This window comes from Poecilia reticulata, linkage group LG7 (assembly GCF_000633615.1).
Source record: "Poecilia reticulata strain Guanapo linkage group LG7, Guppy_female_1.0+MT, whole genome shotgun sequence".
Lineage (NCBI taxonomy): Eukaryota > Metazoa > Chordata > Actinopteri > Cyprinodontiformes > Poeciliidae > Poecilia > Poecilia reticulata.
In genome coordinates, this window is record NC_024337.1 from 22,565,484 (window position 1) to 22,590,649 (window position 25,166).

The following is a 25,166-nucleotide window of genomic DNA, read 5'->3' on the forward strand; positions in this document are numbered from 1 at the left end:
AATGACCCGATTGATGCAGACGCACATCCGCTGATCTGAAAACAGGTTTTGTTATTTGGTTTCAATGCACAGTATTAATTTGTGAAAAACAAGGGTTCGCTGTAAATGTAGTGTTTACTTCATTTTTTTCCTACAGCAGGAGAAGTTTTGTCAAAAAAAACAAAAAACAGCGCACAAGCATCCTCATTCCAAACACATTCACTTAAATTTTCCCTTTACATGTTCACATTTATTATTCACTGTATACCAAATATATTTTAAATTTAACTGAAGATATGACATAATACAATATATAATATCAATAAAATGCAAAGACTTAAATCTTATTGTATAGACGAGGTCATCAAATCACTCCGTTGCCTGTAGGAATTTTTAATGTCCAGCAGATATCAGAATTCAGTGACACAGTATCGACTGTTTTGATATGGGTCGAAACGATACATGACGCCTCTTCTACCCATCACTACCTTTTAAGTTCCGAACTGTGCTAGGTATGAACACACTTTTTTTTTTTTGATAAGTCTGACATCTTTTTATTTTTCTGTGGTACAACTCGTTTTAACCATAAGGAAGCATAATCTGTCTAAATCAGATATTCACAATAAGCAAATAAAGAGTTAATGTGCTAGTATTGTCGAAATGGTTCATTATCTTATTAAAGTAATAAAAACAGAGACTAAGAATCACAAGTAACTTTTGTGCTAAGAGTTGAAACTTAAATGTCAAATTAATATGCAGCAATGTGAGAATTCACGTCAGACAGGGGTTTTTGCAACATTAAATTCTGAGACATTGTATGAAAACGTCTCCAGTTTATCTGATGTTTATTTGGCTCAAAGGAGAAACGGGGAAAGAATTTAAATTCTCTTTCACATTCATTTTACTCAGTCCTAAAGTGCAACAACAGAAGCATCAAGTGCAAAGAAAACAAAGTACATTAAGAAAAGGTGAAAACTCCACAGGAGTTTCTTCCTGTGCTAACAATGTGAGGCTTTAGACAAGGTCCTTAAATTTCATTGCGAAAGACAAGAGCAGCATTCCTCATTTTGTTCTTATAGTCTTCTTCAAACTGTTCATTCTGGGAGACGGTGAAATGGTTCTTCCAGTCTCCTACTCTTCCTGGAAATAAAGAGTTGAATCAGTGATAAAACTAGTGAAAATGTCTGATCTTCAAAAAAAATTTTTTTTACAGACCTTTCCTCATGAAAGGAGATACACTTTGATTCATCATTGGGATAGTGGAGAAGTTGGTTATTTTGTTTTGTTTCATATTGTCAAATGTCACTTTAGCTTGGACAAGTTCCCTTTGTTCAGCTGTTGGAGACAAGCCCAGAAAAGAACAAAGTCGGCGAATTTCCTGTCCAGAGTCCTAAAAATGATTAGAGACAACATGCTAAAAATAAGAAACTGAAGTCAAGTACAATTATTGCAAGAATTGTGTGTAGGACAAATCATGAATTACATTAAAAGGGAAAAAAATTACAAAGTCATTTTTAATCAAAGGATTTGCCCATTGTTCAACACACCAGGATCAAAAGACTGAGTTAAAAGACTGAGGACCAGGGTTGAAATACAGTGTATTTCAACCCTGGTCCTCACCACCCCCCGGCTCTGCATGTTTTAGATGTGCCTCTATTCCACGATTGCATGACCATCAAGTACAGAAGAAACTTGTTAAATCACCAAGAGGTACAATTCAGGTGTGTGGCAGAATGGAAATACCTAAAACATGCAGGACAGGGGGGCGGCGAGGACCAGGGTTGAGAAACACTGCATTAGCATGAAATCCAGCTGTTCTTTCAGAAATGGAAAGGAGGCCATTTCAAACTGCAGGCCTACTTGCCATTTTAAGCACAACTCCCCTTACCTCGATCAAGTCTTCATAGAACATGTAGTGAAGATTAGAATAAGTCTGCTTCTGGTCCCACCAGGTATTCACATGTTCATACCACGATCCAAACACCACTGGAAGCACAGAAGGTGTTTGCCAAGAACATGTTGGATGGAAATTATATATTCTACAGTGGCTCTCTAACATTGTGGTTCTCTAACGTTGTACCTACTCTTTCCCTGCATGAAGTTCTGCAGAAAGCAGCTCCAGTCCCCTGGTTCTGGCAGAACACGGTTCATACGTCCAAAATGGAAATAGGAAACCGCGCTGTCTTTTGCATTACGTGCCACATATATAATCTGTTAAAGCATAAAAAAACAATTTAGATTTCTTCTGCTGGTTTCCTGAATTGTGCACGTCGTTTTACCCTGCTGCGTTGCTCCCAGAAGGATTTTGGCACAAACTGGACTGGTAGATGGGTTTTAATGAGACGAGGAACAGTAGGGAGCTGGTCTGCCAAATCTTTACCTTGGGAGATGGATACGATTGCAGTTGATGACATACACAACTTGACATGTTTAGATTCAGCAGCTTAGCCTGGCTCATAAAAAAAAAAAAAAAAAAATCCTTTTGACAACAGATCCTTAACCCACAAAAATAAAGATTCAATTGGATTATAATGCAAAAAGATGTACAAATGTGTGTGTCGTCTAGGATTAAACCTTTAGGCCGAGAAGGCACACTGATCTCCAGGAAAGGCACTCTTTCTTGCAGGGGAATAGAAGAGCGACAGTCTGCTTCCCCAAAGTAGAGAAGATCCAGGATGTAGGAAACCCATGTGGTTCCTGGGATGGAAACATTTTAAATTACAAAACATAAATATAATAAATTGAAATCAAAGTAATTATTGCAGCTACTTGAGCTCACCTGCTTTAGGGTAAGTAGCTATTAGAATATCATCTGGCCTTGCCTTGAAGCTCTGAATATTCTCCCAGTTGTCAGTGAAGTATTTGATCATGGAGACTCCATGGAAGTCAAACAAAGTTGGACGAGGCGGCAATTCCATCTATGAATACCAATAAAGCTTTATTTTATTCTCATTATGTCTTAAATAAATAGAGATGTTTCAGGCCACATTCAGCAGTGAAAGATCATCCTCAAAAAGTAGAACTCCAAAATTAAGAACATCTGTTAAGCAAATAATGCTGTGAGAAGTTTTTTGCTCGTCTACAAATTTATATTGCTGTTGCTTTTTTGTCATTCTTATTAAATGTTTCTGTTGTGTATTGTAAGTTTAAAGCAGGATCAACGTGCAAACAAGACTTCCAAATTGTCAAGGAATGCTTGATTAAAAGAGACCACTTAGAGTTCAACAGAACAGCAGGGAACATATAGGGCAAGACACATAGGAATACAAGTAGTTACACAGAAGGAGCCAGTGAGGACAGAAAAATATTTAAACAAGAAGCAGAAGCGACAAAGAGACCATAGCTAATCAGATGACAAAGGAAAGCAGCTGAATGAAAGTGCAGGAAAAAAAGCAAATCAGGGGATTAGAAACATCTGAGAAGGACAGCAAGTTGATAGTCTGAGGAAAGAGGTGACAGATTGATAAAACAGAGAGAATTTAGGGGGAAAAACCTGAAGTTGACATAAACAAAAAGTAACACTAAACTAGATCAAAGCACAATCAATGAGAAAAAATGAACCAACACAAGGAATACATTAAAATGGAAAGACATAAGCAAATAACCAGAACTTGAACACACGAGTAACAGTTTTGGATGATCATATTAAGATTAGACAAAAAATAATAATAATAATAATCTGAGTAACTACAATACACAGTTTCAAATTATGATTTCATTAATTACACTTTCTTTGTCTTTCAAGACTCAGTACTATCTTATGAAAACAAATGTCCTCCCAGGGATAATAAAGACTAATGTCTAAACTCTAAACATTCTCATTTAGACTATTTCTAAACCACACTCATTTAATTTAAACAGATGAACGTGGTTAATGTAACATAAAACCTAATTAAAATTTGCTCTGTCTTCTGATCATTTGCACTATGTTGCTGGCAGTGTCTGGTTATTCTCATTCTCAAACAGTCTCCAGATGGTCAATTTAGTGTGTGACCCAAGCTTTCGGATTTTTATCTCTGAGCACACAGCTGGTTTACAAAGCTGTCATTCGATATTCCTGTTCATCAGTTCATTTACACTATGACATTATGTGTTCATCTTTAAGTAGAATAAAGGCAAACTTACCTCGTTAAAATGGCAATTTCTCACTGTGTAGTCATATGAGAATCTTCTGAACTAAAGTGATTAGTTTGTTGTGTAATATTCAGGGTGACATCTTGCACAACTTCCTCAGTTTCAATAGAGCATTTGTTGTCTTGGTGACTCAAACAAGGTCTGATGTTCTTGCTTAAGAAATAGTTCTGCCATGAATCTTCAGGCTTTTATTCATGTGGTGGTTTGGTATTATTCTTTCATTCATTTATTTTGGTTTTCGCTTTTTGTTTCTTTGCAGATCACAGTTTATTTGATAATTTGTCTTCCCCTTTCCTTGATTTGCTTCTCGTTTTTCCGTCATTCTCTTTTCTGAGGTTCACTGTCATCTTTTTGTTAGCTGTTTGACCCATTCTTCAACCCTGTCATGCTCTTACTGTTCTCTTATGTTTCCTTGTTGGAGTTTATCCACCTTTCTTTCATGTTTAGATTTCTAATTGTGGTCTCTCTAGCTTCTTGTGTTTCTCCCAAAGTAGCGGTATTTAAACCTTTCATCATCAGTTTCCTTACTTAGCATTCCATGGGGGTGTGGGGGTTTCCTCTTTGTAAATGAACTGAATAAACAGTCACATCACTTCCCACTACAGCCAAGTTCACCCATTTACTCTCACAGACCCCACACAGCCATATACCAAGACTCAGATCAGTAGACAACTTAGGAACAGGAAAGTGTAATGTGATAGAAAGAACTGACCATTGAGGATTAAATTCATACTGTTAATTTACTAAATCAACAGTTGTCCGTATTGGTCCCAACTACTTCCTGAATTTGAATAACTGAACATGATAACTTCATCTTGCACAAGTTGTTTTTCCTTAGAGATTTTGATGAGTTCAATAAGCAGCTACTTTGTTAGATTATAACAAATACAGAACTGTTTTGTCTGATTATTGTTTTACCAAAACTGAATTTGAGTTTTGTTGTCTTTCAAACTTCATAAATTTATATATTAAAAAAAAAAAACATGATAGTTTTAACATTTTTAATTTCATATTCTAGATCAGCGGGTCTTCAACTTGTGGCTCCCGAGGCAGAAGTGGCTCTTAAGTAAAATGATCAAGAGCCGAGTAATATTTTTAAAAATAGACATAATAAGAACTACAGATTTTATCACTTTCTTTTTGATGGAATAATTGTACATAATTTCCAAAACAGCATGACAATAAGAGTCCCAGTAATAGTAGTCCCAGTAATAGTTATAAGATCTGTTTGAAGTTAATTACAAATATTAACGTCACATAGAAAAAAATATAGCCATCTTCTCCTTTGGAAAGGTAATATTTTTATTCATTCTAAAATCTAAAAAATTAAATGTGATGGTTATTATTTAAATATTACAAAATAATTATATTGTTTAAAATTAGTACAAAATAGGCTTATGTCCATTTTTTCTTTACATTTCCAAGTTACATTACTATTCCTCTTTAATAATAAAAGTCCCATTTTTCTTCATTGCAGTCATGTTTGTCATCTCTTTTCGTCAGAGTTCACAGCGGAAACGCAGGGTAGGGTCCTTCATCTTTCTCTTGTAGTCTGCATCAAACTCTTCGTTCTGTGCCACAGTGAAGTAATTCTTCCAGTCACCAACTTTTCCTGCAGAAATACAGGCATAAGTTGATTGCACTGGTGTTTGGAAGTTGATTTTGACATCTCTTACAACATGAACTTATTCATCAAACCTTTTCTCATGAAGGGAGACACCTTGAAATCCATGACTGGCAGTGTGGAGTAGTTGGCCATCTTGTTCCTTTTCATGTTGTCAAACTGCACTCCAGTTCTGATCATTTCCTTCTCCTCAGCAGAGGGAGACAACCCGATAAAGGAGCAGAGTTTCTCTATTTCCCGTCCAGTGTCCTGCAAACATGATCAGAAGTCATCTGTGCTTCATCACCACTTAGGTGTAAAATAAGGAGAAATCTGTGAGAGATTTAAACAAATTACCTCAATCATATCTTCGTAGAACATGTAGTGGATGTTTGAATGGGTTTGCTTCTTCTTCCACCAGTTGTTCACATGGTCATACCAGGAGCCAAACACCACTGGATGGTAGATCAACAGTAGAAGACAGGTTTATGGTGGAGGAATTGTGTATATCATCCAGAAGAAAATGCACATTCTTTAAATTAAAGAACTTATAAGACCATCTTAAAGTAAGAAAAATGACTCTGTCATTTATTGAATAAAAATAAGCCAAATACAGACAAAACTTGTGGAAAAAAATGTATAGAATTAAAAGGAAATAGTCATCTGTATGCTGGATGCCAATTACATCAGATTAATACCCAACCTTTTCAACCAACCCAAGATATTGATATTTTATTTTTAACAATGTTTGGCGTCTCTTTTGCAGGTACATAGAATGCACGGACGGAAAGGCTTGCAATATGGACGTCAGTACAGTATGAACACATAGAAGGCGATGATTTCATACATACTGTCTCCCTCCATGAATCTCTGGAAAAAGCTGTTCCAGTCTCCAGCTGCAGGTTGAGCATTGTTCATGCAGTCGAAGTGGTAATAAGACACCATGTTGTCTTTTGCATTGCGGGCTACATAGATCATCTACCAAAGAAACAGACGTTTGTAAATAATTTACCATTGCTGTGAGAAAATAAATACCAGCACTGTTCAGTATTTCAACTTGTTGTGGTCATGTTAAGACAATGCAAACAGAGAAGCCACATTACCCGGCAGTTCTGCTCCCAAAATGACTTTGGCACAAATTGCACAGGAAAATGGGTTTTGATGAGTCGAGGGGTGGTAGGAAGCTTATCTGCTTGGTCTTTTCCTGTATAAGCATACAAACATAAAGATGTCCTCTTCTGCTGCTTTGCCTTTTACACTAATTTCTCAGTGTGGGCTGCTTAAACCTTTCTGTCAGGTTTCTATTGAGAAGTACCAAATCACTGACGGGAGGGAGTGAAACAAAAACAAAAAGCCTATTCAATAACAACAAGAGTCCATGTGTAAAAATGTAAACTGATCAGGGGGGTAAAAGAATAAAATCTGTGCTGAAACAGCATAGTGCAGACCAGATTGATCTGACAATACTGGCAAAACCAGAAGGGCTACTTATAATGGGGAGGATATTACTGGGAGGTCGGAGGTCGATGACATTGCAAAGAAACACCTGGGAAACAACTAATGAATGCAGCAAAACATCGGTATAAATAAAAGCATCACTAAATAGGAAGCCCAACTAAGCTAAAAGAAAATAAAATAAAAATAAGACACACTAAAAACATCAAACTGAAGTGACAAACAAACAAGTCCTACAGATTACGATGTTTTATTATCTGCAGTTGGAAGTTGAAAGTGAGGCTATTATATATAAAGAATGCATCTTTTCTTTGACCTGTCACCAAGTTTGGGATTGTCATCTCCAAAAAAGGCACTCTCTCATAGATGGGGAGTGAAGTCAGACGGTCCGGAGACGTCTTGCCAAAATACAGCAAGTCAAGGATTTGGGAGACCCATGTGGTCCCTGAGGAGACAAAGAGAGGTGGATATGATTAATGATCTCAGCTGTTAAATTTGACTCACACACACATACATGTACACACACACACACACACACACACACACACACACACACACACACACACACACACACACACACACACCACACACACGCACACAAAGAAAGAAATCTGTGATTGATAAAACACATGTAAAGATTATGTAGACTTGCCTGCTTTTGGATATGTTGCTATTAGTATATCTTCTGGTCTGGCCTGAAAATTTTGGACATTTTCCCAGTTCTCTGTGAAAATGGAAGTCATTGCGACTCCATGGAAATCAAACAGCTTTGGCCGGGAAGACAGATCCATCTTTGATAAAGGAAAGTAAAAACTGACATCAAACCGTAAAAGTTAAAGATGAGGAAGAGTCAGATTCACATTATGAGCTAGAAACTCAAGACTTTACAAAAGAAAAAAAAGAACTCTTTTAAGGAAGCAATTGGATCAAATGTTTTGTGTAGTATTCAGTGAGAACGCCTGAGGCTATATAGTTTAGTGAAAGCTCTAGAGGCACTGAGAAAAGAATGGAGTGGGATTAGCAACTCTTTGCTGAAACCATTGAATCCACCCACAGTCCTGTGTGCATTTAAAGCAACATCCTGAAATAAGCATTCTTTTCACTAGAGCACTAAGAGCTTAAAAGAGTTGAACTCCATAAGATTGCAATGTTCAAAGAGGAAGTCGCAGAAGGAAAAACAAAGAAAACCAGGAAGAAATCACATACCTTGCTGAAATCGAGAGACATGCTGCAGCTGGAGTCAGTCTGCTTTTCCTTCCTGGAGTTTCCTGTTTGTACTGGAGAGCTGATCTGTTCTCTGCTTTTCAAATTACATAACTCTTCACTGTTAGCATAGTCGCTCTTCCTAAATAGGCTTCAACTTCCAGCCACTCCTTATTGCAACATGTTTGAACTTTTACCTTTATGTTGTCTCAGTTACACGTGACGTTCACAAACTGAAAAAGCCATTTAAAACTTCATGTCTTCTGACATATTAAGGTAGACATTTGATCAATAAAATGTCTTAAATTTTTGGTAGATAAATATGTGCTCAGATTTAGAAGAATGCATGAAAAACTAAATTTTTTTTATTTTCTCACAAAAACTGAGCATAACTCAAATGCAGTTTATTTAAATCAATACTGGAACTATTTTTTGTTTTCTGATCCTTTCTGGGGTTATTTATGTTAGTAAGGTATACTTTATTCCAGGTGTTGAGTTTCTTACTTATTTATTGTGTTCTGTTATTTTTGTGTTTTTGTTTATCCTCTTATCATGGTATTAGGCATTTTGTTTAGTTAACTTTCCTGTGTGTTATCTGTGTTAAGCTAACTTCTCTCAATCCTTTCTCACAGCTATTCAACATCCTCCTGATTACACTCACCTGTTCCCACGTCAGGATGTCATGTCTCTTCTGTATTTATTTTCACTAGTTTTCCCATTGTTTCCTGGCTACTTTCATTTCCTGTTGTCTCTGTGCTTTGCCTTTGGTTTTTTTTTTTCATTTTTATTATTAAAGTTATCAATTCACCATACTACTTTCAAGCTCTTATTTGTATTTTGGCCCTTCTTCAACAACACAACCCATGAAAGAATCATTTAAAAATGAAATAATTAGATTCTATTAATATAATAGTGTTGCTTTTAAATATTTAAAATATTTAAAGTATTAATATTTTTTCAATGTAGAAGGTTTGTTGTTTACAACAAAAAAAACCTTACGACAATCATGTGAAATCTAAGCAACATTAATTTGTGAATAGTGGAGTGTAAGTAAAGCAGGGTGTAAGTTTGGCAAGGATCTAATGTAAAAAAATATAAAGAATGTAATTTATTTACAATATTCTGCTCTTCTAATTCGAAGGATTATATATTTGCGAAAATGTGCCAAAAAATAAATAAATAAAAATCAAGAAATAGAAAAATTATTAACAAGAAATCCGGAAGTGATGAAGCAGAAGTGACGCAACCGGAACTTCAAAAACGTACACAACAAACATGGCGTCTCCCGGCGAGGCAGATGCGAATGTTTCACACGTGGAAAAAAAGAAAAAGGTATGAATTAATTTGAATTCTTTGAGGGTTTTTTTGTATTAAACCCCACAATAGCAGCAAATTACACCCTGCCGGCCCCGTTTCAGTGTTGAAATTAATGCTTTAAACTGTATGTTGTTGTAAGTTAATGCTGTTAAACTGCCGCTCTTTGGTCATTTCCATCAGCGTCCAGTTCGTTACTGGCAGGGGGCACAAGGCAAAACGAAAGATGACAACAAAACGGAAGGACAACCTGAGCAGCAGAAGAGGCAACAGACTCCAATAAAAAAGAAAAGGAAGCGAGATGAACAGCCGGACGGTGGGAAGAAAGTCATATCGGGGGTAAGAGCATGAAAAACTGACCGAGATCCAGCCCATCTAGAATCCTTTTATCATCAACGTGTGCAAAAATGTTTCAAATAAATAGTTTTTGTTGTTACAGAAGGTGACATTATTAATAGTTAATACTGAAGAATAACATAAGCAGTAGACCCAGAATTGTTTGTACCTCCTGTGCTGTGGTTTCTTGTATTAACATGTTGGCAACATGTCCTGTAGACTGTGAAGTAAGTCGAAGCTTTTGTCCAGTACATCCCAAAAATGTTGGACAAGATCTGGAAAATTTAGTGGACAGGGCAGTTTTTCTCAAACCCAATTACTCTCTTCCAAACTATTACACTACAATGTTTGCGCTGCTCGGGGAGTGATGTCTCTCTGAGAGGATGTCTGGTCTGCAACAGCGCTCAAGTTGGTGGTACAACACTTAAGGTTTTCCATCACAACAGTGTTAAAAGTTTTACACTGCCTCTGGTAGGATTTTCATTAAATTGAATGGACGTGTGAAGGTGTTGCTTTTATTTCAACAATCATTTTCAAACTTTACTAAACAAAAGGACATTATTAAAAAGTTTTTTCTTTAAAGTTTTTTTTTTTTTCAGGTGAAGGTCAAGTTTACCAGGATTAAATACAACTGCTAAATTATTTGTTAGCCAAACATAGTTATTTTCATCATTAAATAAAAACTTAATTTTTTGTGTGTGAAGCACATTTGCTGCTTCAATGTTGGAACATTTGATGATGTTTACATGGTTTTAATGCCTTTTGTTGAGAATACAGTAAAGTTTATGCAAAGTGGTTTTTATTAACAGCGACTTCTTTTCTTCATCAATCCTGTCTCGTTCTACCCTGTCATAAAGGTGATCTATCTCCTGGGCTAAACTCTGTCTTTGAGGTTGTCTGGTCTGTTTGATTTACTCCATTGGCTTTTTGAGTGCAGCTCCATCGTGTTTGAAAAAAACTTTATACTAACTTGTTCCTGGATATTTGACAATATTTGTCTTAGGACATGTTCAGGATGGGCATTGCACTGGACTCCTGGTCGCATCCACCTTTGATTCTCCAGACAAGCCTTTTCCTAGATGCCACCAAACAGTCTGAAGGGGATTCATTGGAGAAAAATGTCTCTTCAAGGTCTTCTGCATTCTTGCAGTAACAGGAATAAATGAAACAACTGTATTATCGAGAGGGGGAAAAAAACTACTTCTGATTGTTCAGAATCTCCAACTTAAGCCCGAATCTGCATTCAGTCTTTTTATAGTTTGGTTGGTTAAACAACCGTATCCCTGCAGAATATAAGTCAGTATTTAATACTTTCTTAGAAAGAAGTGGCTTCTTTATGTCACTGGAGTTTACAAGAAACATTTTCAAGCACCATTCCTTTCTGGAGGAAACATTCTGCTTTTCTTATCAAATCAGACTGACATATAGATGGCTGAAATGATGCCTTCAGATAATTTTAACAGGGCTAAAATCTATTGCATATTAGGTTTACGTTATTAAGTTAGCCTTCATTAACTTTACAACTAATTGCCTGTCTTGTGACAGGCACAAATGTTGGACAAGGTCTGGAAAATTTAGTGGACAGGGCAGTCCACTAAATTGTGACAGGCAATTAGTTGCCTGAACTTTTCTTTCTAGCAACTTTGAATAAATGCAAACCATAACAACCAAATCTCTAAAGTTTGCTTTAAAAAAAACTGTCGACAATCTCTGCTGGTCCTACTCTATATGTTGTTTATCCATATTTTTTATTTATTTATTGGTTTAACGGGCTTACTTTGAAGAACAAAAGCCGTTTTAAATGACAAATCTGCTTCTGGATTATTTAAGCTGAGAGACTTGGTAACATTTCTATCTCAGCAACAAGGTTTTATTGAACAAGTTGCTTCTAGCCGATGTCTGTTGAAGTTTCTTAGTCATCTCTTTATCATCTCTTGTCATTTATGTCACATTAAACAAGTGTATATTACGGACATAGACTGTCTGAGTGTATGGTATTTAGGTAATAAGCTAATACTTAGCTAGGCAATTTTTTGCAATTTGCATAATGCATACAAGTAACAATCAATTTGCAATATACATGCAAAGTAGTTAAGTAAGTTATTATAATCTTTTTACTGACTGGCTGTTGCCATCAGTTTATTACTCAACTGTCCCATAAATATCGTGGAAAAAGCTGCTAGTGATTGAAATTTACAATAAAGATTATGCCTAACTGAACATCCTGAAACGCTATTGTTTCATTTGTACCTCCCATTTTGTCTTAATTTATAAAGACATAATTTTATAACTTTGTAAATAATTGTCTTTCAGAAATCCGACCCTTTCCATGGGCCTGCTCCTATCCCGAAACACAAGCTGGAGAAATTCAAGAGAAAAGGCAAAATTCAAGGCAAAATTCAGAAGGTAAGCACCTTTGTGCACAAACTGATTCCACATTGTGCAGCTGGCTGTCCTTGTGCCTCATCTCTGTACTTCTCTGGTGTCGTTTCAGCCTCATCAGCATCATTACAAGCTGAAGGACATCATCACTCGCTCAGAGGAAGCTTCAGAAATGGCCCAGAAACAAGCCGCTCGATTTGACCTCCTGCTGCCAGAAGACGCAGGGTAATTTTCTTGGAAGAAAATATGCACTACTTTGTAAAAAAAAAAAAAAAAAGCTATATGAAGCCATTTCACTTTAAACCATTTCTCTGTCTGATGTCAGCTTTTTAGAAGGAGATGAAGATGAGGATACGTGCATGATCTCACAGGAGGATATCGCTGATGCTGTGGACATTACATCTGGAGCAAAGGTACAAAGGCTTTACATGAACTACTACTCTAAAGACACTGCAGAAGTAAAGTTCTTTTTTATATGTAGAAGTTTGTAGTAGATAACCATAATTTGTTTATATACCATAACTCATCAAACCATTATGCTTGTTACGAAAAGACTATTTAACTTTATTCAATAAAGTTAAATAATAGGAAATGATTTAATAATTGGGTAAAATATTAGTAAACATTTTAAATAATAAATTGCCATCATGCCAAAATATACTGTAAACATTTTAGTTTAAGAGTCACTAGGGGGCACTGGAGAGCTTGACACTTCAATGGCAAAGAGACTTTTTACACACAAACAAAACGCCTACAAAACCGAGTATCTGGTTTTAGTCACACAGTTAAAAACCAGATATTTGCATATTCTATATAAAAAAGCATAACCTTTTTATCTCACAGTCTGGTATTAAATTAACCTAAATGTTTCCTGTTTTAGGTCAGTTCTGTTTATCATTATTTCTCTGTTAAATGTCAAAAAGACAAGTGAGTAATTTCTACTTTCTTCACATTCAGAAATGAACATGATTTAAGATTGCAGTGCATTTAAAGAATTAAATTTAGCCATATGAGAATATAAAGTGTTTTTATGCTTCTTCACAACTTTCACACTAATTATTTATTTATTTATTTATTTATTTATTTATTTATTTATTTATTTATTTATTTATTTTGAACACACAGAAAAGACAGTCAAGAAAAAAGAAAACAAAATAAAATAGAATGAAACAAACGTAAGAAATAAAAATGTAAAACAAATTATTCTGCCCATGTGCCATGCCCATTTGCATTGTACAGTACATTTTATTGCACCAAACCATATTTGCAAAAAGGATGATTCCTGCTAACTCTTGTTTTTTTTTTTTGTTTTTTTTTTAACTCTCTTTACAGTATTTTAATCTTAAACTGTGTCAGTTTGGTCCATATCGCCTGGATTACAGCAGAACAGGGCGGTGAGTATGGACATGCATACTCGCTGTTGAGCTTATGATTTATGAGACATGATTTATGTTGCATGAACAGGTACAGTAACAAAAGAGCTGCTGACAATTTAGTTGTCAGCATGCAGGTATTTATGATTCATATTCACTTCTTTCCTTTCACTACCATGAGATTTTAAACTAAGCAACTCAGCATCTTTTTAGTTCACAAGCATACTAATCATGAAACACAGATGACGCCTGCTTTAAAAGCTCAAGCATGTTCGACTTTGAAATTTTGTTTGTTGTATTTGTCACCTCAAAGCTCTCACAAGAGAAACAAATGTAATTTACATTTGGAAAATGCTTTTTTTTTTGCATATAAAATTAATTATGATTGGACTACTTGATTATGGTTGGCACACTATACTTTATTTAAAAATGCTGAGAAACATCTGGACAAAAAAATCTTTTTTTTTTTTTTTGAAAAATCAAATTTAGCATACTTTTTTTTTTCAGAAAGCTTTTTGGTTTCATGTTGGAATTTGAAAGTCATGATGCTTCCTTCGTCCTGATCGCGTCCCGATCAATGTTCATGGTGTCATGTTGTTTTTGCTTCAGCCATCTGCTGCTGGGCGGACGGAGAGGCCATGTAGCTTGTGTAGACTGGCAGTCCAAGAAGCTCGTGTGTGAACTAAACGTCATGGAGTCTGTCAATGATGTCAAGTAAGTTTAAAGAAGGAAAACAAGAACATTTGCACTGTGCACGAATATTCACATTGTGTGTTTCTGAGTCTTACAGAGTTTGGTCTGCACTTCCTTAGGTGGCTCCACACTGAACACATGTTTGCTGTGGCTCAGAAGAAGTGGCTCTACATCTACGACTCTAACGGGATAGAGCTGCACTGCATTCGTAAGTTTAACGACGTCTTACGAATGCAGTTCCTCCCGTACCACTTTCTCCTGGCTACAGCGGTGAGTTTAACCTCTTGCCCATCATTTATTTAAGCGTTATATGTTGGTCCTTGTCTGGATCAATGGAGATTTGTTTTTCCTTTTTCTATTTTCTAAAGGAAAAGTCTAATAAAGCTTCATAAATGTAGTGGATTTATTTTTAATTTGCCAGAGCAAACTTTTATCTTATAGCTGGCCTATTTTACTTCCTCTAACAGGTTATGAATGGTCTATAGTAGAGATGTGCCGATCAGGTTTTTTCCTGCCGATACCGATCACCCATGAGGGCCGATCACCGATACCGATCACCGACACCAATCACATAATAATTATTTTTTTTAATTTATCATAAACACTACCGGTTACATTATGTGGAAAAAGGAACCATGAATTCACCTTAATTTAGACAAAAACTTGTTTTTAATAACTTTTTCCAATAAGAAAACTAAACAAAACAGGCATTCTGCAAATTGTACTGCTATCTGTAATAGCAGTACAATCTTTAACAGACTGATAACATATGAAGGCTCTGAAGAGGCTAAATAATGCAAAGAGCCAAAATAAAACCTCTCAACATTGCCAAAAAAATTCAAGTGTAAAACTTAACATTCAAAGGCAAATACAGGTTCCATTACAATAAACAATCCAGAGTTACTGAATGAAAACTTCCTGATAGCATTGCGGCTAGCTGATTACTGCTAGTTCTGAGTGGCTGTTTCTGACTGAGCGGAGTAATTATGCAGAACAGGGAGGAGATCGATTATTTCTTTAGAGATTATCTGTCTTATGTTAGGACAGTGAAAGTTTTAATACGTATGTAAAATGTATTTTTTTTAGGTTAGATGCTGCAGCTTTAAACAGAGGTTCGGTGTGAGAGTCACTACCAGGTGGAGCAGAAGCGAAGCTCCGTCTGTGAAACATTACTACCTGTAGCGCGTAGCAGCGGTTCAACAGCGAGATCAGAACCAGCGTCTTACATCGCAGCTTGAAGACTTAAATAATTTTCCAGGTTATTTGTTTAGCTTTCTGACCGTCATGCTAATCCGGGTGAGTGTTTGTAGCTGTGCGCTGCTTTACCTGCTTTACCTGCTATCTGATCCTCCATATGTCTTTTTTACTGCAGTGAGCCTCAATGTAGCCAAACTCCATCAAGTATGGCATTGTTTTTATGCCATATTAGATTTGTCGTGTTGATGCATTTTGACCTGCTTCACCCCATGTGCTTCAATTTTCCGCCGCAACACGCAAACGTCCCCATTCACTCAGTGCGTTATAGTTCCWCATYGCTTAGGATTTGTTGCTGCGCGTTTGCGCAGTGTGAAGGAAAGAGGAGACCAGCTGCACAGGCAGGCTGCGAAATGAGATGCAGGTGACCGGTATCGGCAACAAGAGCCAATGATCAGCGATCACCGATCATGCACTTTTTCACAAAGATCGGCCGATTATGATCGGTGACCGATCGATCGGCACACCTCTAGTCTAGGCTATACAAAACATGTATGTCAATTTCTTTGCTCAAAATCATTCTTAGGTATTAGATATTTTGAGCCCCATTCAGAATGAGCTGTTTTAGGGCCTCTTGTCACTTTAAATCCAGATGTGCTGCTGCTGGCCACGCCCCCCAACTCAACATTTAAACTTGCACATGAAAATGACTACAAGGAGACGCACAATTATTCAACCTTACATTTTTGAAAAGCAGAAGTTGATCTTCCTGTACAAACGACAAAAATGCAGCCAGTGGTTTCTGGATGATTCTCCTGCATACATTGTACAACACATACAGCAGTAAAACCAGCTGACTAAGCTTTGCAGACATCAAAAACATTAACTGACTGGGATGGGGTTTTTGTAAGCACTGTTTTTAGAAGCAGCTAAGACCCAACTGGAAGTAAAAAAACAAAAACAAAAAAACATGCAAAACGTGAATTTTGTATACTACATCCACCCTAAATATTTACTTATCAGGATTTAGGCTGTCACTAGAATAAAGGCACCAAAGTAAAATAAATTGTGCTTTAAAGTGTAACTAACACCCCTCTGAAAGCTAAGCGCTGACCTTGGCAAATTTTGGAAAATTCCAGCAAAGTGGGCGGAGCGAAGAGTCATGGCTGAGTTGATGACTTGACGGAGGATGTGAGTGTAGCTGTGATCAGGACTAAAGAAGCACTGTTTCAACTTATCCAATTTGTTGCTATATTTATGACTTTTTTTAGTCTCCCCTTTCTCAAAAACAATCAGTGATAAGGCTATGCACACTAGAATGCTTAGAATAAAAAAATCAGCCTGGAAATATATGAAGTTTTGTTCTAGAAAATGTGTAGGAACACTGTAAATTTCCACTTCATTCCATTAAGACAGTTTCCCAATCAAGGTCTAAACAAAGCCAGAGTTTTGAATATAATGTTGAAAAAAGTAATTTGAGTCCTTGAATTTTGACTGAAGAGTTTCATTAACTCAAATCAGGCAATTGTGGTCAGAAGTCTCCTTCTGACTTTTGAATGTGTACTTCATATGTTCATACAGGGATCTGCACGTGTTCTTTATGGCTTAAGCTGATTGGTTCTACCACTAAATGGTGTGGTTGAAGTTGAGCCACCATTTTTACATCCTTTATCCATCTTGAGGGTAGTTACAGAGCCACATGAACCATGAAAGGACAGCGGAGAAATAGGATTACAGAACAGTGACGTAGTGATACAGTATAAAACAAAGACCTCATCAGTAAAGTGACAGCAAAAGGATGAATGGTTGCCTTGAAATTCTGTCTCTTTAGGAACCTCCGACCCTTTTCTTCAGCACGTCATCACCACAGTCTTCCCCATAATGCTGTACATCCTTTAGGAACATTTTAGTTTGCATAAGCTCAACAAACGCTGTTCCACCAGGTGCTTGCAAATTGCTGCTGACAGTAGTCTGGTGGCGCTTTGTGGGGGAGGGGTGCTCTGTGGAGTGGGAGGTCAGATGAGGACTGAGAATAAGTGCTTCCTATCCACAAGCGTTTAGGCACACCCGAATAGCTGCCATGGGAGGCTCAAATCTTTATAAAACGTGCATGAAATGATTCAAAGCAACACTCTTGGTATGATGCAATAACATTACAACACGAAGCTTAAAAAAGTTGATTTTGCACAATACCCGGCCCTCTCCCTCCTTACAAGTGCAGTACGTAGTTTTTACAAAATATGTTTCTTACATATTTAATAAAACTGCCATGACAGTATGGTATGAGACAGATAATCTGTGGGGGAAAAAAGCCAATCTCCTCCCAGTGCGACTTTTGTAGTCTACAAAAATGCACAACACCCGGTCAAAAACAATCAATCACAGCCAGGAGGAGTGTGTTAGTTTTGTCAAACAACCTTGTGTACTCGCTTCTAAATTTGCTAATGGCGGAGACACAACTTACCTTTACAGAAAAAAATCGTTTTTCCACCGTCATTGGTGGCCTTGCTAGCTAGCCTTAGTTTTTGTGGCTGGCTAAATTGTGGTGAACCAGCTAAAGCGTAAGCAGAGAGTAACTTTTATAAAAATATGTTTTGAGATATTTGCTAAAACTGTCATTATGCAGTGACAGTATCATATAAGACGGATAATCTGTGAAAAAAATCTAGCTCCTCTGGGATCTCCCGGTGATAACTGCAGAAGTACAAACCTTGATCAGAAACAACCAATCAGCCAGGAGGAGGTTCTTAGCCCTGTCAATAATGCTTGTGTACTCACTACTCATACACCTCATATACACATTAGAGAAGAAACGGGTGTATCCATAGCAACACATGCAGAAAAATTAGAGCAAGCAACAATTAATTCCAGTTAATAAAAAAAGATAGCGCTGTTTTTGTTTTTGTTTTTATTTATTTTTTTATATATATAATAATTGAATTTCAATCTTCGGGCTAGACTCACATCAGATGTCAGAACGGAAGTCAAAGTTCTTGTTTGTGTGCACAAAGTTGCCGAATAAAACTGATTTTCAATACAGTGATTACAAGGGATATTCTGATTTGATGAGACATCGGTCTGTTTTTGTTTAACTTTTGTCAAGATTGGTGTTTTCTGCCACACACAAGAGAAGCAGGAGAGTGTGTTGTGCATGCAAGCACAGTGACAGTCGTTTGCGAGCACCAAGCATTCAGAGCAATCTGATTGGATAAAAGTTTGGGTGATAAAACGTCCTGCTGTGCTATTTTATGAGCAACCGAACTTCTTCGTCTTGGTAATTTTGTTTGCTCGTGCAACGATTTGAGATTGTGATAAAGGTGATGATAAGATTAATTTAACTGCTTTGTCACTGATAGCCAGAGTTGAGCGCAGCTCAAAAATGTAATTATAGCGTCGCTGTGTCTGGGGCTGTGTCTGGCCAGATGTCTGGCTAGATGTCTGGCCAGATGGTTATCCAAATGGCCTGCTCCAAGTGGAGGTAGAAATGTTTTCTCTGAACATGCAGCGTGTGAATTCATGCACTGTGGAGCTGCATGAATTCAGTAGATTCCTCACACTTGGCATCACTTATCATCGTGCCTTAGAACTTCTAAAGTGGCGTCAAATTACCAAGTCAAACTTCTTTGAAGTCATACTTGATATATACAGATACATCATTTTTATGAAAAAAAAAAACAAAACAACTGATTGCTAACATAGTTACTTGATTGTCCTATAAAATGGCACAATACGTCTTTAAAATACATAATACTTTGCCTTCAAGGTGATTCTTCAGATTAATTTTCTCATGCATCCCCTACCCATTATTATGCCAGAATTGGTCTCTAATGGATGTTCTTATTGGTTAGAACCCATTTATCCACAAATTATTCTAGTTTGTTCATTCTTGCCTGCAGAGTGCAACCAGCTTCCTGCAGTACTTGGATGTGTCCGTTGGAAAGGAGGTGGCAGCCATCTGCACCAAGACCGGCCGGCTTGATGTGATGTGCCAGAACCCTCACAACGCTGTCATCCACCTCGGCCACCCCAACGGCACAGTTACACTTTGGTCACCCAATCAGAAAGAAGCCCTGGTCAAAATGCTCTGTCACCAGGGTGGCGTCCGTTCAGTCACTGTGGATAAAACTGGCACGTGAGTCACGTGCAAGTTGTTTGATTTCTTGTCGAAAAAAATTTTAATTAAAGTTTGTAAATGCTTGTAACAATACCTGCGATAGAAACGGCATTTAAATGCCTTCTTTTTGTGTTTAATACTTGTTTATTCCTTCATCATTTATATTTGACAGCTCTCTTTAGAGAAAAAGAAGTATTTTTGCTTTGCCTTTATTGCTCCAACAATTTGTCAAATGTGAAAATTGTTCAGCAACAACACACAAAAAAACTAAGATGACAGTTGAGTGCTGTCTGGATTTTTTTTATTACACCATCAGTATGTTAATCTGCACTGTAATGTTGTAACTTTGCTTAGAGAGCAACCTTTCATGATGACTTTCGGGGCTTTTTTTTGTGTCTTCCGGCAGATACATGATTACATCTGGAATGGATAAAAAAATGAAAGTCTTTGACATCCGAGCTTTCAAGCCTCTCAGGTCCTACTTCCTTCCTACTGGAGCTTCATGTTTGTCTCTGAGCCAGAGAGGACTGCTGTCTGCAGCCACAGGGGACATTGTTCAGGTGACTGTCTGCAAAGCTCTGCAGAGATAGCGGTCTGAGTGCAAGGAAATGGGCCTTCACTATCTTGATGTGGGTTGGAAACGGCAGCGTTTTAAGAAGTGGTCTGTGAAAGCTGCAGTGTGTAATTTTTATAAATGAAATGCTTTCAAATATTTGTCAAAACTGCCTCTGTGTTGTGACAGCATAGAAGAGACAGATGATCTGTGAATAAATGTCGCTCCTTTGCCTCTTCAAAGTGCTCCTACAAGCAACCAATCAGAGCCAAGAGTAGTTTTTTTTTCTTTATTGATGCTTTGTAACTGTTTTTACAGGATTAAAATCTTTTTCCAAACTGCTACAATAATTTCTTAAAACAAGAATTTGGTGCACAAGTTTGCATTTTTGTATGACTTTCTGTTCCACACCTGGTCAATATTATACACACCTCCTCTTTGTTTATACATCTCTTTACATGTTGCAGGATGTTATAGTAATGATTAATCTGCTGGGATAATTTTTACTAGATCTGAAGATTCCTCTTATCACAGTTGGTGGAGTTGGTTTAAATATTTCTGTTTCCTGTTGGAGGAGTAGGATTATTTAGCAGGATGTTTTCAGAACTTGAATTTTCTTTTGTTTTAGGAAGTAATCTATAAATCCTTCCAGTGAATGTTGGTAACTTTTTTTAGTCTCTCCCTCCAGGTTTACAGGGATGTTTGGAGCACACCAGTCACTAAACCCTACATGGCTCACCGGGTGCGAGGTTCAGTTTGGGGACTTGGCTATTGTCCCTTTGAGGATGTCCTCGGAGTTGGACATGGAGAGGGTTTCACCAGCATGCTCGTACCAGGTCAGCTGATCTTTGTAGCTTTCAGTTCAACATAACCTCTGCGGTGTTTGAGCTTTTATGCACAAACACCCTAAAGGCCTCAGGAAGTATTAAAACATTTGACCAGAAAGCTTTTGAAACCTAAAATCTGTTTTTAGAAGGGTATTGGTAGCATTGCAGTGGGGTTTTGCATAATCTCTGTGGTCAAACGACAAAAACACTATTGCTCATGCTCCTAGGTTCTTATGAGCAAAGATGTTTGCCTTCATGTATGCAGTTTTCTAGTACAAAGTTTCAATGACAATAAGAAAGTGTAAAGACCAAACTTTGCACTTGTTTCTTTGATTATTTGGAGTCTGATGAAGCGTGAAACACTTTTGCAGCACAAAATAACTTTATAATTTTTTACCAATAGCATCGTAGTTTATTTATTTTGGATACAAATAGACATATTGTTCTATTTAAAGAAAAAATTCTGAAGTCATTGTTGTTTGTTTACTGTGCTTTTGCCCATTTTTCCGATCACAGGGGCTGGTGAGCCTAACTTTGACGGTCTGGATGCAAATCCATACCGCAGTGCAAAGCAGAGGCAGGAGTGGGAGGTCAAGGCTCTGCTGGAGAAGATTCAGCCTGAACTCATTACTCTGGACCCCTCAGAGCTGGGTCATGTTGATCGTGCTACCTTTGAGCAGAGGCATCAAGACAGAGTCGAAGCTTTGGTCAGTTGGTTGACTTTTTTTTTTTTTTGATGCATGTCTAACAAAAAAAAATTTATGATTTGCTGCACTGAAGGTGTAAAATGTGCAGTTTGTAAAAGTGTAAGCCTTCTCTTTCAGGGCTTTGATCCACTTGGCAAAGAGAAATTTGTTCCGAAACATAAGAAAAAAGGTCGCAGTTCTGCTGCTGGTATTGAAAGGCGGAAGAGGAAAGTGGCCCATGAGGACCAGAGGGTAAGCAGTTCCTTAATGTCGGCCCTGTAACATTTCCTCAATTTTTACAGTTAAGAAGTATTTCTGCAGGATTTTATGATAGGTCAACAAAATAGTGGATAGTTGTGAAGTGAAAAGGAAATTGCTTTCCAGCTCTGGCTGTTATGTTTTTGACTACCCCTCCATAATTAAATATATCGTTCCATTGTTTGTTCTGTCTCCTGTTGTCTCCCTCCTCCCTTTACAGTTACTGGCATTTTATACTTTTAACATCAACCTATGTACATAAGTGGTCAAACAGTGGAAAACGGAATCTGTAACAATGTGGAAAGTTTTTATTGAGACTTCCCCAGAATAGCTAGATTTAAATGACATGCATGTCAACTTCCGAGTGCAGCTGGTTGCACCTACTTTTAATTGTGGGGTACAGGAGTAAAGGGGGAGAACACAAATGCATGCCACACGTTTCAGATTTTTAGATGTTAGAAATAAATAAAATATTTGCTCCTTACCACTTCACAATTATGCAGATCAACACAAATCATTGAGATTTGTGTTGATCTCAATGAAAGACACTGAAGTTTGTGATTGTAATTCAACAAATGTAGAAAAAGAGGAAGAGGTGGGTATATTTTTAAGGTTGTTGTATCTAGATGCGTCCCAAGTCCTTTTTTACTGTGTTACGTTGTGTTAAAGAAAGCCATCACATCTGTTTTTGTTTGGGAGCTGAGGTAAGGGGATTTTAATCTGGGGCTTATTCCTCTTAACCTAACAGAACCCATCAAACAATATTAAATTTCTTGTTCATTATCAAAGGATAATTTTTGTGATCACCTTTTTTTTGTAGATGTTGTTCATGTCATTAAAACCACCTACTTGTTCTCCAGCGTGTGTATAATCCAGTTTGCTTGCTGGCCGTTGCAGGACGTTATCAGACAAACTGTGGAGGACAGAATGAAACTGGAGGAAGAGCGAAACAGGATGAAGGAGAAGAAAGCAGCACTGTCTGGAAAAAGATCTGCTCTGGACAGATTCAAAAAATAGAAAAGGACTCTTTGTGCAACTCAAACGCAGTGAAGTTCTGTGGGCGGGATCTTTGACCTTCACGTTGAAACTTTTTTTCTTAGGACTCAGTGGTTTGTGGGGACATCGAAGGCAGAAGTTCTTGGTGTTGTGAGCAGCTACATGGTGCAACATCTGGCCTGGGTTCTGTTGGGAAACAGTTCATGAAATCAATGTTGAGAGCACCGGTTGGTCTGCGCTACTTATTGACTGTAGCCTAAAGCACATCCTGTTTGTGATCATGTGGTGGATGGCAGCAGTCACCCAGATTCTTCTTTTAGTACTAATAAAAACTTTCCCTGCATGTTTGACCTTGTCAGTTGTGGTTCTTTTGCTGAGATAATTTGTTTAATATTTTCATAGAAACAAAATGAGCAGACTGTTGTGCAGAGTTGCTTGACGACAATTTAAAGGAATAAATGCAAGAATATAACGACATTCAAGGAAATCATACTGTAAATCCATTTAAATTCACAAATGCCTTTTGGATTCTGTTTAAATATTATGAAACAGATACCTAAAACTTCCTTTAGATTTTTGACAGAAAATTATCAAATTGTAAGCTGCTTCAGGTGAGTCCAACATGATTCACACCTCTGGAAGGTTTAAAATAAGTTTGTATCTGTTAGGAAATGACAGTCATGTTAAAAGACTTGAAACTTCTGAAGTAGGCGGTATCAAAATTGCATAGCTGCTTTTCAAGTTTTGCTATAAAAATATTGCATGTCACAAAACATTTCTACCCTCATCATTGACAAATTGAAAACTTTTTTTGTCTTTAGTATTCAAAACCTTATAAGAGCTGAACTGTTTTTTTGCATGTCTATGTTGACATTTTGAACTTCTGTCTATGGTGATGAATTCCACGTCTTTATAGTTTGGAAGGCTTCTGACGGGTAATCTAACAGGTTTCACCACATTGGTCAAATGCTTTGGAAGCAAAACTTGTACAGTCGTCTGCTTGGATCAGTTACAGTAAATGAATGTTTATCTGGCACAGACGAGTCATAAGTTTTGCATATTGTAATTTCCTGTACAGTTCTGAACCAGAACCATGCCTGCAAGCTCATAGAAAGGAAACCTTTCAAACTTATGTTGTATAAATTGTAGTTTCTCATCATCTCTGCCCTTTTAGGGAGTTGCTGATTTTTTTATACATTGGCAGTTAATGCTTCCTCTCATTAAAACCTACAAGTAAACTACTTGTAGGTTTAACTACTTGTAAGTAAACGACTTGTAGGTTTACTTGTCCTGGTAAACCACTTGACAGTTTTAACATAGTGGGGATTTTGAAAGCGGAACTCTTAAAATAACACTGTCTGGCGCCTATGACACATTCAAGCATTGACACATATATATGTGTTTAGTGTTCATCTGTCTCTTTTCATATTCCATGTACCTTACAGTGAAATAAGAGATAGTGAATGACTATCACAGCATAATGCCGCCACCAGCATGCTTGGCAGAAGGCTCTGTGTTCTTAAGTTTTAAAGCCCCACTTTCTCTCAAAAACATGCCCAGAAGAATAGACCCAGGAAGAACTTTCTTCACATTTTATGTGTTTATTCTGTTTTTCTGGGCTGCACAGTGGCGCAGTTGGTAGAGCTGTTGCCTTGCAGCAAGAAGGTCCTGGGTTTGATTCCCAGCCCAGGGTCTTTCTGCATGGAGTTTGCATGTTCGCCCTGTGCATGCGTGGGTTTTCTCCGGGTACTCTGGCTTCCTCCCAAAGTCCAAAAACATGACTGTCAGGTTAATTGGTCTGTCTAAATTGTCCCTAGGTGTGAGTGTGTGTGTGCATGGTTGTGTGTCTCTGTTGCCCTGCGACAGACTGGCGACCTGTCCAGGGTGACCCCGCCTCTCGCCCAGAACGTTAGCTGGAGATAGGCACCAGCATCTGGTCTGAGAGATATAACCTGTGTAAATGCAAGGAAGAATACTTTCTTTCCCCATAAATACTTTCATTTCAGTGAAGAAAAGCTATCCAAATCAACCTGTCTCTATGTGGAAAAAATAAGTGAGCCAAGAAA

The 25,166-nt window shown here is 37.4% G+C and overlaps 3 protein-coding genes across 3 annotated transcripts; 1 reads left to right on the forward strand and 2 right to left on the reverse strand.

Moving 5' to 3' along the window:
- Positions 1–348: 348 nt before the first annotated feature.
- On the reverse strand, positions 349–5,034 carry LOC103467530 (cytosolic sulfotransferase 3-like). The gene is made up of 8 exons (XM_008413984.2): positions 4,105–5,034; positions 2,759–2,897; positions 2,554–2,676; positions 2,259–2,359; positions 2,064–2,190; positions 1,868–1,965; positions 1,195–1,369; positions 349–1,119 (listed from the first exon to the last, which is right to left on the reverse strand). Exons 2-8 carry the CDS (start codon positions 2,895–2,897, stop codon positions 1,007–1,009), a joined length of 876 nt encoding a protein of 291 aa, XP_008412206.1. The 5' UTR covers positions 4,105–5,034; the 3' UTR covers positions 349–1,006.
- A 66-nt stretch (positions 5,035–5,100) lies between these two features.
- Positions 5,101–8,617, reverse strand: LOC103467937 (cytosolic sulfotransferase 3-like). Its single transcript, XM_017306001.1, has 8 exons — positions 8,378–8,617; positions 7,824–7,962; positions 7,488–7,616; positions 6,820–6,920; positions 6,568–6,694; positions 6,074–6,171; positions 5,812–5,986; positions 5,101–5,725 (listed from the first exon to the last, which is right to left on the reverse strand). The coding sequence occupies exons 1-8, from the start codon at positions 8,396–8,398 to the stop codon at positions 5,613–5,615; spliced, it is 903 nt and encodes a 300-aa protein (XP_017161490.1). The 5' UTR covers positions 8,399–8,617; the 3' UTR covers positions 5,101–5,612.
- Positions 8,618–9,603: 986 nt separating this feature from the next.
- wdr46 (WD repeat domain 46) lies at positions 9,604–23,447 on the forward strand. The gene is made up of 14 exons (XM_008413981.1): positions 9,604–9,706; positions 9,872–10,027; positions 12,338–12,430; positions 12,519–12,631; positions 12,732–12,819; positions 13,739–13,800; positions 14,389–14,493; positions 14,592–14,742; positions 19,563–19,798; positions 20,187–20,340; positions 21,022–21,169; positions 21,677–21,867; positions 21,985–22,098; positions 23,002–23,447. The coding sequence occupies exons 1-14, from the start codon at positions 9,650–9,652 to the stop codon at positions 23,119–23,121; spliced, it is 1,788 nt and encodes a 595-aa protein (XP_008412203.1). The 5' UTR covers positions 9,604–9,649; the 3' UTR covers positions 23,122–23,447.
- Positions 23,448–25,166: the final 1,719 nt, after the last annotated feature.

What these genes read in the sequence shown, in the direction of transcription:
- LOC103467530 (XM_008413984.2), bottom strand. Translation starts at nt 2,897, where the DNA reads ATGGAATTGCCGCCTCGTCCAACTTTGTTTGACTTCCATGGAGTCTCC. An exon ending in TCTATGAAGACTTGATCGAG is followed by an intron (nt 1,370 to 1,867) that starts GTAAGGGGAGTT and finishes AATCATTTTTAG; the next exon opens with GACTCTGGACAGGAAATTCG. An exon ending in ATCTCCTTTCATGAGGAAAG is followed by an intron (nt 1,120 to 1,194) that starts GTCTGTAAAAAA and finishes CTTTATTTCCAG; the next exon opens with GAAGAGTAGGAGACTGGAAG.
- wdr46 (XM_008413981.1), top strand. Translation starts at nt 9,650, where the DNA reads ATGGCGTCTCCCGGCGAGGCAGATGCGAATGTTTCACACGTGGAAAAA. An exon ending in GAGTCTGTCAATGATGTCAA is followed by an intron (nt 14,494 to 14,591) that starts GTAAGTTTAAAG and finishes GCACTTCCTTAG; the next exon opens with GTGGCTCCACACTGAACACA. An exon ending in CACCAGCATGCTCGTACCAG is followed by an intron (nt 21,170 to 21,676) that starts GTCAGCTGATCT and finishes TTCCGATCACAG; the next exon opens with GGGCTGGTGAGCCTAACTTT.
- LOC103467937 (XM_017306001.1), bottom strand. Translation starts at nt 8,398, where the DNA reads ATGTCTCTCGATTTCAGCAAG. An exon ending in AGCAACATATCCAAAAGCAG is followed by an intron (nt 7,617 to 7,823) that starts GCAAGTCTACAT and finishes TTGTCTCCTCAG; the next exon opens with GGACCACATGGGTCTCCCAA. An exon ending in AATCCCAAACTTGGTGACAG is followed by an intron (nt 6,921 to 7,487) that starts GTCAAAGAAAAG and finishes ATGCTTATACAG; the next exon opens with GAAAAGACCAAGCAGATAAG.